The 14,264-nt window shown below is 38.6% G+C and overlaps 1 protein-coding gene across 1 annotated transcript in view; it reads left to right on the forward strand.

Annotated features, from left to right (window-relative positions):
• The window catches only part of ROS1 (ROS proto-oncogene 1, receptor tyrosine kinase), an 89,408-nt gene that overhangs the window by 30,916 nt on the left and 44,228 nt on the right, over positions 1 to 14,264 (forward strand). Inside the window, 10 exon segments of the mRNA XM_050951615.1 lie at positions 550 to 741; positions 5,196 to 5,296; positions 6,839 to 7,050; positions 7,376 to 7,539; positions 8,000 to 8,162; positions 9,138 to 9,400; positions 10,224 to 10,287; positions 11,296 to 11,498; positions 12,435 to 12,646; positions 13,200 to 13,489. Of these exon segments, the coding sequence (XP_050807572.1) occupies positions 550 to 741; positions 5,196 to 5,296; positions 6,839 to 7,050; positions 7,376 to 7,539; positions 8,000 to 8,162; positions 9,138 to 9,400; positions 10,224 to 10,287; positions 11,296 to 11,498; positions 12,435 to 12,646; positions 13,200 to 13,489 (1,864 nt within the window).

Here is a 14,264-nt window from a genome sequence, read left to right on the forward strand (position 1 = left end):
GGTGTTTTGTTAAGTATAGGGGTGGATTTTCAGAAGTCATCTCTGATGTAGTACTTTGATATTGTGTGCCCAAATAGCTGCAAATGCACTCTGTGCACCCACAAATCAGTTGCTTAACCATTTCAGTTGTATGAAATGGGTCTACATTAAAAATGTAGTGCCAAGTTATGCAGTGCTATAAAATTGTACCTGTAATTACTTGAATGCAAAGTCAGAGGCCCTTCTGAAAATGAGACCCATAGGGCTAGATTCTCCACTACCTTACATCCTAATTTACAGCTGTGCATAGTGAGTGCAAACTGGGTGTGAACTCGTATCCACTCAGAAGGCTGGTGAAACAAGGAATGATAAGAGGGATTAGAAGTTTTAGTTTTTGCTTTTGTCACTTAATAGCGATACTAAATACTAATTTTGCGTAATTCTTTGTGACATTTTAAACACGAGACTGAAATCAATAGCTGTGAAATAGTCATATACATGTATTCAGATGCCTGTGGCTGATAACTAATGTGTGAGGAGTTATACTGTTTTCTCCCCACCTGCCCCCAGATCTACAGAAAATCACTGCTGGTAGGACACACAGATGTTGTGGTGCATGTTGCATTCCTGGTGAAGGATCTTGTGGTCGATGCAATCAATGGCTATCTGTACTGGGCCACAACTTACTCAGTGGAAAGCACCAGACTGAATGGAGAGCACTACCTTATGTTACAAGAGCAGCCACGGTTTTCTGGTAAACAGGTGACTGATATTTAAAAAGGAGTGTTTTAGTATCTAGTTGCATAGGATACAGTCAGTATTAGTGCTTGTCACATCAGAAATAACAATACAGCTTTAATTTGTTATTGTGTGTAACTTGTACTTACACTGTAATGGTTAATTCATACAATTATTACTTTATTGAGTAATCATCATGACGGTACAAGTTTGAATAACTGTATTTAACAATATTTGTGTTAATTGAGTTTTAAATTTCAGTGACTGCTATTAGAAAGTGACCATTTACCTACTGCTATCACATAGAACGGTGTGCTATTTTGCATTTTGACAGAGCTGTGGTATCTCAAAATAGCCTTGTACAGCGGCAACTGTTGGCAACTATTGACATTTCAATAATGATCACTGTAGATCCTGAAGATCCTCAGCTAGTGTAAATCACCTTGGTTCCATTGAAGTCCTGGCCCTGGGTGTTTAAAATGACATTTCAAGCAAAATATTGTATTACTGGTTTCCTGCTATTCATTTTGCCATCTCTACCCACATTGTATCCACTGTTTGGCTTTTGTGTCACAACCAGTAACTAGGTTATCACTCACATGAATTTTACCTGTCTGTAAGCAAGAAGATGGACAATGTGTTCTTCAGAGTTTCCCTTCTGTTCCCAAAATAGAATTACTCTAGTGGTCGGTTTTGACTCTTGCAAACAAATTAGTCTTATCATAGCAAGTTGTTACCTAAAAAGTAGATGAAGATCCCGATTGTCCATTGCATCAAGGCAGCTTTCTACCATTTCCCCAGCTGATGTATCTGGCCATTTGAGGATTTCTTTTGCTTGAAGGGATTGTCAGTTGATACAGAACCACAGTAGCCATTTCTGTGCCATCTGAGCACTGAGGTAGCTGGAGGAAAGGCATTGTGACTCTATGCCCTGGGAAAACCCTGTCTGCAGAAATGGATCCTGGGGGACACTGGCAGTCAGTGCAGCCAGAAGACTGGCCTAAGCTCATTAGCCCCAAGATTAGGAGAGTGCAAATTTGGCTCAAAGCTACCTTTCCAACCCCCATTCTCAGCTGCATTGGACACTTTTCAGGAGCAGCCCAGGATGTGGGGCAAATCTTTAAATGCACTGTTTTTCCCTATGAAAAGGCTTTGTGAACTAGCAGTCACATTTAGGTCCAGCACGTGAATATTTATCAGCACTTGGCTGAAAGCTGCCTTCTTTCATGACATGTGTTGAGTCACTCTCTTGGGAAAAAGTCCCTGTTCTCAGAGCTTGGATTAGTCATAGCCAAATTATCATTGAAGAGCTCAAGAATGCCAAAAAAAGGCAACCTGCTGTAGCATACATCTTAAATGTTTTCTTTAAAATGTGTCCCTTCCTGATACAGCTTTTTCCTTAGGATTATACAAGATGTGCTCCCGTCTTACACAGATGCTGCTCACTATCAAAGATCCTTTTTGAACTCCAGATGTTTCCAAATCCACTGACTTCTTCCTGATGCCTTCATCACAGTTTCTGGAATTCTTAAACTTTTAAAAGTATTTTTCCTCTCCCTAGAGGGTAACCACTAACCGGCTGGGTTTCTAGGATGTAAAACTTAAATACTGGGCAGAACGGGTTTGTCCTTTTAAAGGTGACTAGCCATTTAAAAGTTCAGTTAATCTTATGGGTCTTTTTTGTTACATCTACTCTGTGTGAGAGGTCTCGGCTAGAACATCAAATGGCAAATTCTAATAGTACAATAACCATATTATAATCCTAAGTACTGAAGAATTAAGAAGTTTTTGCCACACAGAAAAATATTTCCATGGTGCAACGGATCAATGGTCCATCCAGTCACCTGCCTTACACCCCACCTTGGACGCTGGCCAGTGCTGACTTCTTCGCTGGAAGACATCAACTTCCCATGCCCTGTAGTGCACCTACCTGTATCAGATGTATCCTTAATGATCAGCTTCTGCTCTAACACATAAGGATTGATCATTATTTTTAAGGTAGAATTTTTTTCCATTTGTTCTGCCCTTATCATCCATTTCTTCGAGTCATTGCAATAGCTTCCCACATCCACTTCAAGCTTCTCATCCTCAATGTCAAGGCCCTTGCCACAACTCTGCAGCTGCCTGCTTAGTAGTTGTTGTCATGTCACTCCGGTCGCCATTTCTGTGCCAACGATTGGGGCCTTGGGTGTTACTGCAGTGCAAACAATATAACAGCTAATAATAATAATTATTGTTCTCTAGCTATTGTAACTGCAGATGGTAAATTTAGTTCTATGAATAACTAATTCTTTGCTGAAATTTACTAAGCTTTTTTAAAAACAAAAGATCTTCAACAATCCATAACTATTCACCTTTTGGGCTTTAAACCTGAGTCTTGGAATACATCTCTGATTTGGTATTTCACTGTGCAGGGATGAGATGACAAACTATTTTATCCAAAACTTAGCACTTAGGTAGCACTTTATAACCCAGACCCTCAGATGGTGTATACTGGCATAGCTCCATTGACTTCTGACTTACACCGGCTTGAGGATCTGGCCATATAAACGCCATAAAAACGCCATATAAACATTGATTAGTTAATCTTTACAGTATGCTTCTGAGGTCAGTACATTATAAAGAAGCGGCAAAGCATGCTGCATGCAGTGTGTGCCAGAATCCTGTTGAGTACTGCCTCATGACATATGGTGAATCAAGGATTATTTCAAGAGGCTAAATTTATGTTGCATCTTATGATATAGGGTTACATTGGAGGATAACAGCTATACATCATGTTCAGAGATTAATGTCTGTCACACCATGGAAAAAATCTATTTTTGTAGCACATGAAAAGAGAGGTGTTAAATTACTGCGTGACCCCTGAATATGAATAGTACACATTTTTCTTTGCTTTAATGTAAGTATTAATGGAGGGAGATGGACAAGCCTGAATTGGTGGAAGAAGGTAGTTGTGGTAAAAAGAAGGGAAGGGGAAAAGAGGAGCCCAAAATGGCTAAGGAACATAGATGTGGGACTTGGGTGCTCATGAGAGACAGGAAGACAAAATTTGATGTAGAACATGTCAGTGAGAGAAGGTAAGAGGAACAATGTGTGTATACGCCTAATTTAACTACACGCTCTCTCATACCAAAAGTAGTTTTTACAAAGGAAATCTACAAGAACAATAATTCAGACTTTGATTTTCTGACATGCAATATCAACAAGAATGGGATGGGAATTGCATGAGAGTATGCAATATGACATTTGTTTTTCTTTCCCCAATACCAACATCTTTTGTATCTGATTAGTGAAGAGTAAAAGAATGGATGCTCCATTCACATCCATAACTAAATCTTAACTTTAAAAAATGAGATAGACCTATAACTTGACAAGAGAGTAGAGGTTGGGAAATATCGAGGCAAAATATCAGAGTGGTATCAACCTTATCTCTAATTTTGCACTTGCAATTTTGTGCATGCAACAACTTTCAGGCACAATTAGCTGAGTGTTCATATGATAGAATTCAGCTACCTAATTTGTGGATGCAAATCTTATTTTCACTCACAAACCAGGTTAGTAGATTTTTATTTCTATTGTTTGTGCACACAGTATTGCACATGCTGTTGACTGCAGGTATGAAATTATACACTTTGTTTGGAACATTTGGTCTAATTAAAAAAACACAACAACTTTTTTTTTGTGCAGTGTAGGTTAGAGGGCTCTTCTTGGCCCTTATCCCTACTCTCATGTTTTTTCAGATTACTACTAAATAAAAATGATGGCATGCTACTTTAACTGAAATTTAGCTATTTTGAATGTAAAGCTTAATTAATTTTTTTGACTAATTAGCATATCATTTTCCATAAATAGTGAGCTCAGACTCTGTACAAGATGTCCTTCTTTTGATTGCCCAGAAGCGATATAGCTTATGTAAAATCAAATTATAAAAACACAATTGGAGACTGTGTTGTTTCCAATATGAAAATCAGTGTCACTTTTTACAGTAATATTTCAAAGTGTTTTGGAGTGAGGACATTAAAATGCCAGAGGTGTTTATGCAACTTTATGTATGGAAGGTTCATTAAGTAACTGGTATACTGCTACAGTAATATCTGAGCTACTCAGGTGCTATAGGGATGAGCAACATAGCAGATGCTTATAAATATAATTAAACACTTTATATAAAATCCTGAGCTGCTGTGAATTGGTGTCACTCTGCTGACATCAGTAGGATGATACTGATTTACACCAGCTGAGGATCTGATCATTTGTTTATTGTTTTCCCTTTTTATATTCTGTCTAATTGAGACTGAAAAATCATTGTGATAGAGTCCTGTCTTTTTTTTTTTTTTTTTTTTCTGGTAAAGAGCCGTTCTCTCCATGGTGCTGTATAATATAAACAACAATGAAGCAACATATCTTTCAGAATTGAAGGGATTTTTTCCATGATGTATTCATTTTGTTCACTTCACTGATTGAATTTTTCTGTCTTGTAGGTAGTTGCTCTAACCTTGGATCTCAGTGACGGCTTCCTCTACTGGCTTGTGCAAGATAGCCTGTGCCTAAATCTGTACAGAGTCTCACTTTGTGGAGAGAGGTAAGGGTATCTCTGCGTGTCTCTCCTCACTCCCTCTCCCAAAGTACATTGAACAATCAGAATTCCAGTGCATCCCTTCTTCTGTGTTTCTGCTTTTTGGATTGTAAGGGCCTCAAGGCAGAAACTCTTTATTTTTTGTGTATTGTACTATGCTGAACACATTGTTGGTGCTAAGCAAATAATAAACAGGAAGAATTGATGGTCACCTGTAGCTAATGGATAACTGTGTTGTGTTACCAGGAAGTTTATTCAAATTTTTCATGGTGATAAAAACAGCATGGATACGGAGGCTTGATTCACTTGAGGTCATAGTCATCTTCATGTTGGACTTGTAACATTAGAAAATAAGTAGTTACAGTTTTCCATATTATCTTGAATCTGGATCATTTTTAAAACCTGACATTTCTGAAATATAAAGGGCAGCAACGAACACTCCTTTCCCTGGAATCTGCAACCCTTACTCACATGAGCAATCGGTAGTTATATGGTAGTCCCTTTGACCCTCATGAATATGAGATGGCTGCATTATTCACAAATGACAAAGCCACAAGTGAGTTCCATAGGTCACATCAGATGAATGTTGGTCAGCCCTTTATATCACTTTGCCATGCATTCTGCATGTGCCATGTATGCACAGAAAAACTACTTCCAAAGGTTTTAAATGACATTTTTGCATCCCTTCATATGTAAAGCTTCTCTTAGTTACTGCAAGTCCAACTGTACAGGATTCAGAGTGAACCGCTAAGAATTACTTAAGTCAATTTCATATGGAGTCTTGGCTGGGCTCACTGAGTGGGCATCCGGACTGGTACTTCTGTGTCCTCTGTTGGCAGCAGTTGTATCAAGTGAGCTACTGGAAGAACCCATTCAGCCAGCCTATAGGACAGAGGTGGGCAAACTTTTTGGCCTGGGGGCCACATCTGGGTATGGAAATTGTATAGCAGAACATGAATGCTCATGAAATTGAGGTTTGGGGTGTGTGAGGGGTGAGGACTCTGGGGTGAGGCCAGAAATTAGGAGTTCAGGGTGTGGGAAAGGGCTCCGGACTGAGGTAGGGGGTTGGGGTGCGTGTGTGTGGAGGGGTGGGCTCCAGCTGGTGGTGCGGGTCCCGGGGTGGGGCTGGAGATGAGGGGTTGGGGGTGCAGGAGGGTGCTCTGGCTGGGACTGAGGGGCTCAGAGGGCAGGAGGGGGATCAGGTCTAGGGCAGGGGATATCTTTAATAAATGGTAACATGCTGTCTCCTTTTGAATAAACTATAATATTTTAGCATAAATGTTTACTTCATTTTAAAGGTATCGTCTTATAAGAGCTGAAGAAACAAAGTATTGTGTTTGGTGCTCCAGTGGTGCATCAGACTAAGGAATGTTCAGTGCAGGGGTGGGGCAGGAACTGAAAGAAAACCTTTTTATTTGTTCTTATTACTTGTGTAGGGGGAAGGAGAACTTGAAGGATAAAGTTTAAGGTATCCAAGTTTATTGCATAGATCTTTTTTTCCTTACAAAGCAAGTTGTGGTTTAGGTGATGCCATATTTATTTTCACAGTTGTGATGCTGTAGTCACTGAATTTGCAGAATGGAGTTCTTCAGAAGTATCCCATAGTGCACTGTTGTATTACAGTGGACGGCTGTTCTGGATTAATGGCTACCGGTTCATTACGACACAAGAAGTCAATCAGAGTGTTAGCATCCCCTTTTCGCAACCAGCAGAGTTTGCAGCTTTTACCCTTGCTCAGAGGTCACTTAAACCTCTGCCAGGTATTTGATTTTCTGATCAACAGAACTTTAAAAATGTATCCACTGTCTGCTTGTAATTCTTAGTTATTAACATCTGGGTGGGAAAAGATGTGAATACAAATATCTTGCTAATACATTTATCAGAGATGGATAAATTATAACTATATAAGCCAGTAGAAGCAGAATCAAATGATACCAATGTGGCCTAAACAAACAAAATCATTTTATTATTAATAATATACTAATGGAAGTTAATGGAACTTGTGCTCATAAATCACGTAGGCAGATTTTTAAATTCCACCCATTGTTCATAATTCTTATTTTTTTCTCATCTTCTGGATTACAGGAAACTTTTCCTTTCCACCCAAAGTGATTCCAGATTCAATTCTGGAGTCTTCCTTTAGGATTGAAGGGAATTCATCACATTTTCACATCCTTTGGAATACTTCCACAACTGTGGAATGGGGCACTGTCTTTTACTGTGTGGAGTCCAAGGTTCTACAGACCAGGGTATTCATGAGATTTCTTCCCATTATCTGGAATTATTGCTTCTAGACACTGACAGTTATAAAAATTAAACATATGGTCTGTGTTCTTTTATGCCATATTGTGCCTTTGTGTATTTCTTTTATAGATATATGGACAGATCTTCTAACTCTTCAGAAGTTTGCTTGAATTACTTTGATATAACAATTTATCAGTGTAGAGCATAATACGTCTCTGACCACCTGAACCATAGATATAAACTTCATTCGCACTTGATTTTAGCATATTTGATAAACTATTGTTACACTTGAATCAAAGGGGTAGATCCTCAGGTCAAAGCTCCATAAAAGTCAGTGGAGTTATGACAATTCAAAACAAATTTATTCTCATTTTGGTATGGATGTTTTGGAAAATCAAAGTTAAAGATCAGGAATATTTATAAAGTTTTTTCTGAGAGGAGAAAAGTGTTTTGTGCTTATTTTAGTTTGTGGATAGTGAACGGTGCCTGCCTCCTCGGAATCTGACTGTACCATCCTACAAAGTCAAAGGGTTGGAGCCCTATATGCAGTTTGATTTTACTGTGACTCCTTATACGTACTGGGGAGAGGGACCTACGGCATCCATATCCCTTCGAGCCCCTGAAGAAGGTACCAGACTTTCAACTCTCACTCCTAATCTTTAATGGGTACAGTAAGGCCTAGTTTATTTCAGGATGTTGGGCCTTTCTTAAGAAGTGTTAAGTTACTCCCAGGGTTAGCCCACTGTGAATTGAGATGAATCACAGATACTGCAGGTATGCATTCTTGAACGTCTTTGACAATCCACTGTTACATGTGTATGCATGCAGCCATTTGAGCAGACAATACATGGTGATATTCACTCCCTTGCCTGTGATTTTAAAGATTGATTAACTGAAATTTATTACGAAATGACCAGTAAAATCCTGCATATAATACTTTTAGACAGTTTTTTGAGTTTTTAGAAAATGCTACTCATTTTTTACTTTGTAGGTGTCTTATTTTACTCAGGTCAGGTCAAAGATGAATCATTAAAGGGACACTTGGCAATATAATAACTGTAGAATTAATGCATCTAAACAAAGCACAGGGAAAAACTGTTTGGTGCAACATGCCAATTTCGCAGAGTTTGAAAGACTGTGGCCCAAATGCTCTGCTCTGTGTGAGTGATGTAAATAAGGACAGCTCCACTGACATTAGCGGATTTCTGTTGTATAGAATAGTGCCAGTTGTGTGGATTTTTGTTGATCAAGCTAAAATCAATTACACATGTGACAATGAAAAACACATAGCAGTCACAGTCATAGCTAGGGAGTTTTGGAATTACCATTAGAACACACACTCATGCCTTCACATACCTATTTATTTAATGAAATATTCACATTTCTACCTTAAAATCAAATTGTTTTTAAAGGACAATTTTAGGCTGAAGAATGAATTGCACAAGTTGCTGTATTCAAGTCTGAATGTTTTTTTCCCTCTCTTTAGCAGCCTAGGTGCCTTAAACTAATCGTAGATGCCAGACTCAGGGGTAAAAGCAGGAGTTATCGAACATCATATTTTAATACAAGTTCTCTGCTATATTTGTGTGTATTTTTAATACAGTTCCTTCAGCCCCTGCAAATCCCAGAATATATGTGTCACATAATGGTACATATGGCGGCAAAGAGAGAGCTATAGTGGAATTTAGGTGGAATAAACCTAGGAGAGACAATGGAGCATTAACAAAGTTCAGAATTTACTATCAAATAGTAAATCAAAGTGGCACCAATGAGACTTTTACAGAATGGAATACAAGCAACATTGCACCCTCTCTGATGTCCTTTTCGCTCAAGGATGTGCCTCCTAGGCTGACAGTGAGGTTTCAGGTATGGAAACTTAATCAGGTGATGATCTGGTTATTTGGTGTTATAACCATGACAAGATGTAGTGCTTTGTTGTGCCTGTCAGTGTAATGTGGAGAGCAATACTGCTTTACCTCTCATAACTATTACGCAGGCTTGGAGTGGCCAAAGGAAAATTTCCCATTTTCCAAACCCCCAGTAGCAGCAGCAGGTTAAGTACAGATCCTACTGAGTTGTAGCTCTGAATCCTGGGCTGGCTGAGGGTCAAAGACCCAACAGAATTTAGTTCCACAGATCAAGGACAGCTCCCACCACTGAAGAAACGTGAGGATTCAGGTGATTCCTGGTACCAGCTGGTCTTTGATGACTCATGTTTAAATGTAGCATGGCATTGTGTTTTTCATTATCAAGTGAGAACTGAGATGCCCATAATGCATGATTTGGTAATGCATTAAATTCAAAACACAAGGGACCAGGTGAGCTCTGCTGCATCCTAGTCCAAGGATGAAGCAGCTGGGCCTGCTGGAGAATTGCAACATGAAGCAGCAGGAGAAGTGCTTCCAGATCTCTTATCAGAAATGAGAAAAGCCTGTCTCCTTTGCTTGGGGACCTAGAAGTGGTTGGTAGACACAAGATGAACTATCATTGCCCAGACCACCTTTGGAAGCCCCCCTTCACTCAGTCCCTGATCCAGCAAAGTATTTAAACACATGTTTAAATTTAAACATGTGGGCAGTCAGTGGAACTACTCATGTTCTTACTGTTAAGCATGTACTTAAGTGTTTTCTGAACTGGGGCCTTAATGGAGATTGCTACTGAACATTTCTCCTGTTCCATTTATCTCCAGGTGCAAGCCTTCACATCGGCAGGTCCAGGACCTCTATCTCATATAGCAGAAGCTAACTCATCAGGTATCAATATTCAGCTACCACCTTTTGCAATGCAAATATTAATGCATGGTGGATTCAATAGTACAGGTGTTTGGTAATGAGATATGGAGCCTTTTACAACTAGGACGATGGTTCAAATACAGCTCAGATTGGCAGTGGCCATGGATGATTTGTGCAAACAGCCACAAATTTCTATTCTCTGAATGAAGGCAAATGTCATATACTGAGCCCTAGCCACTTCCCAGTGTAACAAACTAGGACAACTATTTGAACTTTTCATTGGACTGTTGTAAAAAATCCATAGCTGCACACAACAGACACTTTGCTAGTTTATTAGCACATGTGTAGTATGGGGCATTAGAACCCATGACCTGCATCAAAAATCCTAAATCTCTATCCTTTGAGTGAACAGAGATTATCCATTAGCTGTTGCTAGCATCAAGGCTTACACTTTGTCGATAGTCCACTGAAGGATGACATAATCACAAACAACGAGCAGCTATGACGCTCCAGTAAAAGGCAGTATAATACACACATCAGCACATTATACTATGTTGAAACTAATACAAATGTTACCTTGAATGGCACCTTTGTGTGCTTGCAGCTCTCAGCTGTAAAAGTTCCTGTGTAGATATTGTTATTCATTTAGTCCCAGTTCCCCTTCTGGTTGAAATTGTGCAAGCAACAATTGTGTTAAACTCCAGAGTGGTTAGGACAGTTCTCACAGTTTCCCTGGGCACTGTGAATTGGGATGCTTTTCTGAGAACTGTACTAGCTGAATCACATTATAGGCTTTCTCCTGAAGTTGTCTAGGAAATTATTGTAGAACATGGTTCTTAGGATGTGGGGAAGGCCGTGATGCGAAACCATCCTAAAAATATGCTTACATATTTGTGGCTAGTGCAGTTTCAAACACAGTTTGTGCAGGGCCTTTGTTAATTTTTGTTTAGTACCTGACTTTATCATGATGAATGAACATTTTTGTCAGAGAGTTTGGTATCAGTTGTTCTGTTTCGTTTTCCCTTCCAGATTTTTTTCCAGTTCCAGCTCTCATAACTATTTCTGCCAACAAGATGGTCTTTATTGACATAGACAGAAATCAGACCATCCAGAGTCTTTCAGCAAAAGGAGATATAAAGGGTGTCTGTTACACTGCTAATGATGAGACAATGTATTATATCCAGGAAGATTCCCTTTTTCTTCTGAACATACAGAATAATTCCAGGCTTCAGGTATTCTGTTGTGTATTTCCTTGTTTAAAAGGAGCATGTAAAATATATGCATATTATTGAGATTATTTTGGGACCTCCTATGTAATGAATTAGAGCCCTGTTGTAGTATAAAAACTGAAAAGAGAAACCTGACAAGCCAATCACTTTTAATGGGGAAAACAGCAGTAGAAACATGGCCCATTCTGCTTTAATTATTGCCAGCTTGTATGAGATGCTTAGTGTAGGTTGTAGATGACTGAGTTATTTGATTTCTAGTAATATGATAAAAATCCTCATCTGGTCTGGCTGCTTTATCTGTAGCTGTTAGAGCTGGTTGAAAAGTTTTTATGTGGAAAGTTTTCTTATAGAAAATATGGCTTTGTTGACACTGAAAGTTTTTGCTGGAAAATGTCAAAGCTGATTGAAAAAAAATAATTTTCCAAAAAGAGATGTCCTGATCATAATTTTCATTTTGCATCAACATTTTGAAATAAAACATTTTTTCGTTTCAACATAAAATGGCTATTTTATTTTATTTTTTGATTTAAGAAAACCAAACCAACATGTTCTGTTGAAATGTTGATTTGAAATGACAACTTTTGCTTCTGTCAAAAAAGTCAAAATTTCTCATTTGATGATTTTTGGTATTTTGACTTTGTTACTAAAGGAAACAGAAACTAATTTCTAAATAGACTAACAGACGTATTGGAGCATGAGCTTTCGTGGGTGAGTACACACTTGGTTGGATGCATCCAACGAAGTGAGTATTCATCCACGAAAGCTCATGCTCCAATACGTCTGTTAGTCTATGAGGTGACACAGGACTCTTTGCTGCTTTTACAGATCCAGACTAACACGGCTACCCCTCTGATAATTTCTAAATGTCCACATTTCCTGTGGGATTAAAAATTCTACTTTCTGAACTGATGTACTAACTGTTTTCTTGTTTCCCTTAAGCTTTTCAAACATGGATTTCTCCGCAATGTCACAGCTTTTGCAATTGACTGGATTGCAAGACACCTCTTTGTTGCCTTGAAAACATCACTGAAAGGAACTCAAATATTTATTATGGATCTTGAACTCAAGGCAAAATCCCTTAAAACTTTGAATGTACAATCAAGTATCCAATACTTGACTATATCATCTCTCTCAATGTATCCTTTCTTAAGGTATGGTATGAAATGACCGATTACTTTTGTTTTTAATTTAATTGAAATACAGTAATTTAAATAAATTAATAGTTTTTTAAAGCCAGAAGGGAACATTGTGATCATCTAGTGTGACCTCCTGCATAACACAGGCCATTACTGGGTGAAACTCTGTCTCCACAACTTCTAGTTGAGCTAAAGTATATCGTTTAGAAAGACATCCATTCTTGATTTAAAGACTTCAAGTGTTGGCTATACTGACATGAAACTCCATTTATAGTGAAGCAAAATGGAAGTCTGTAGCTAAATTAAAATTTTCTGCAATCTGCACATTGTAATTCTGGTCATAGAGGACCTCTGTTTAAAGATGTTCTGTTTAAAAGCAAACAAAACAAACCCAAAAACAAATAGACACCAAAAAAACCAAACCTGATGCCACTCTGAGGGAATTCCATTGTATTTACCCTACAATAACTGTAATGATTCTATGGCTGTATTAATTCATTAGACTGTATTTAAGGTAGGTTGCCTGGAGCAAGATTTTCTATTGTAAATGATACATTTTGTTTGATAGTCGTCTGTACTGGATAGAAGCCTTTGATTCGGGCTGCTGGATATTTTATTATGATATCCTGAATAATACCACGCACCACATTTTGGGACACACACCTTTAGAACATCAGACAAGAAGAAGCTACTGCAGTTGCAATGTCACTGAAACAGAGCTTGGAAGAGCAATGACTATAGATATGTCTGACTCCAAGGAAGCCCATATTTTCTTTATCAAAGGAAGGGATGAAATCTGGGCCTCAGATTTAGATGGATGCCACTGCTGGAGAGTTATCAGTGTTCCTAGTCTTCAAGGTGAGATCTCTCTGATGCATTTTTAATTCTCAGTCTGTTCCCTACTGTTCTGTCAAAGAATTTACTTTTCAGCAAAATTAATGCAATACTCATCATGGATTTTCTCCACAACTTTAACCACTTTGAAGTGAAGACAGGAAAAAGAAGTCTAAGAATATTTAGTTGTGCTTGCCACTGAAACAGAGCAGGGGAAAAGAACAGTGTGGGATATTTGCAGGAATTATTGTTTCCCATTAAATCATCAGTCAGATAGATACAGTGTTGCATCAACTCCTGCTGCTCGTCAATGGATGCCACTGTATCTACCACATTGTCACATTACGTAAAGAGGGTTTAATATTGTTGACAGAATTTGTGTGCCTCCTTCCCACAACCAAAAAGATATGCCAGAGGGTAATACTGGCCTCAGTGTCTCCATTGTCATCATCAGGGGAATGGCTTGAATGTGGTGAAGATGTTCCATGCACAAAAAGTCTTATAGGATGACTCATACCCTGATAACTCTGTAATGGTAATTCAGGCTCAGTTTTCAGCCTGGTCTTAGACACTGTAGCCAAAGAGACTTCGCTAAAAATGTCCTATTACAAAAGGGTCTTTGGGATGTGTAGTGTTCCTGCTGCATAGAGTGGTGGTTGCTGGTTTTTAACATCTCATCTCATCTTGGAAGTGAGGGAACATCTCCTCCTTAAGAGAGGGATTCCATTCAAGGTGAATGATGAGCCACAATTTTGTATTCTATAATTACTGGTATTTATCGTTATTGAATTACACTTCC

This window comes from Gopherus flavomarginatus, chromosome 4, assembly GCF_025201925.1.
Source record: "Gopherus flavomarginatus isolate rGopFla2 chromosome 4, rGopFla2.mat.asm, whole genome shotgun sequence".
In the NCBI taxonomy this organism is placed as follows: Eukaryota; Metazoa; Chordata; order Testudines; family Testudinidae; genus Gopherus; species Gopherus flavomarginatus.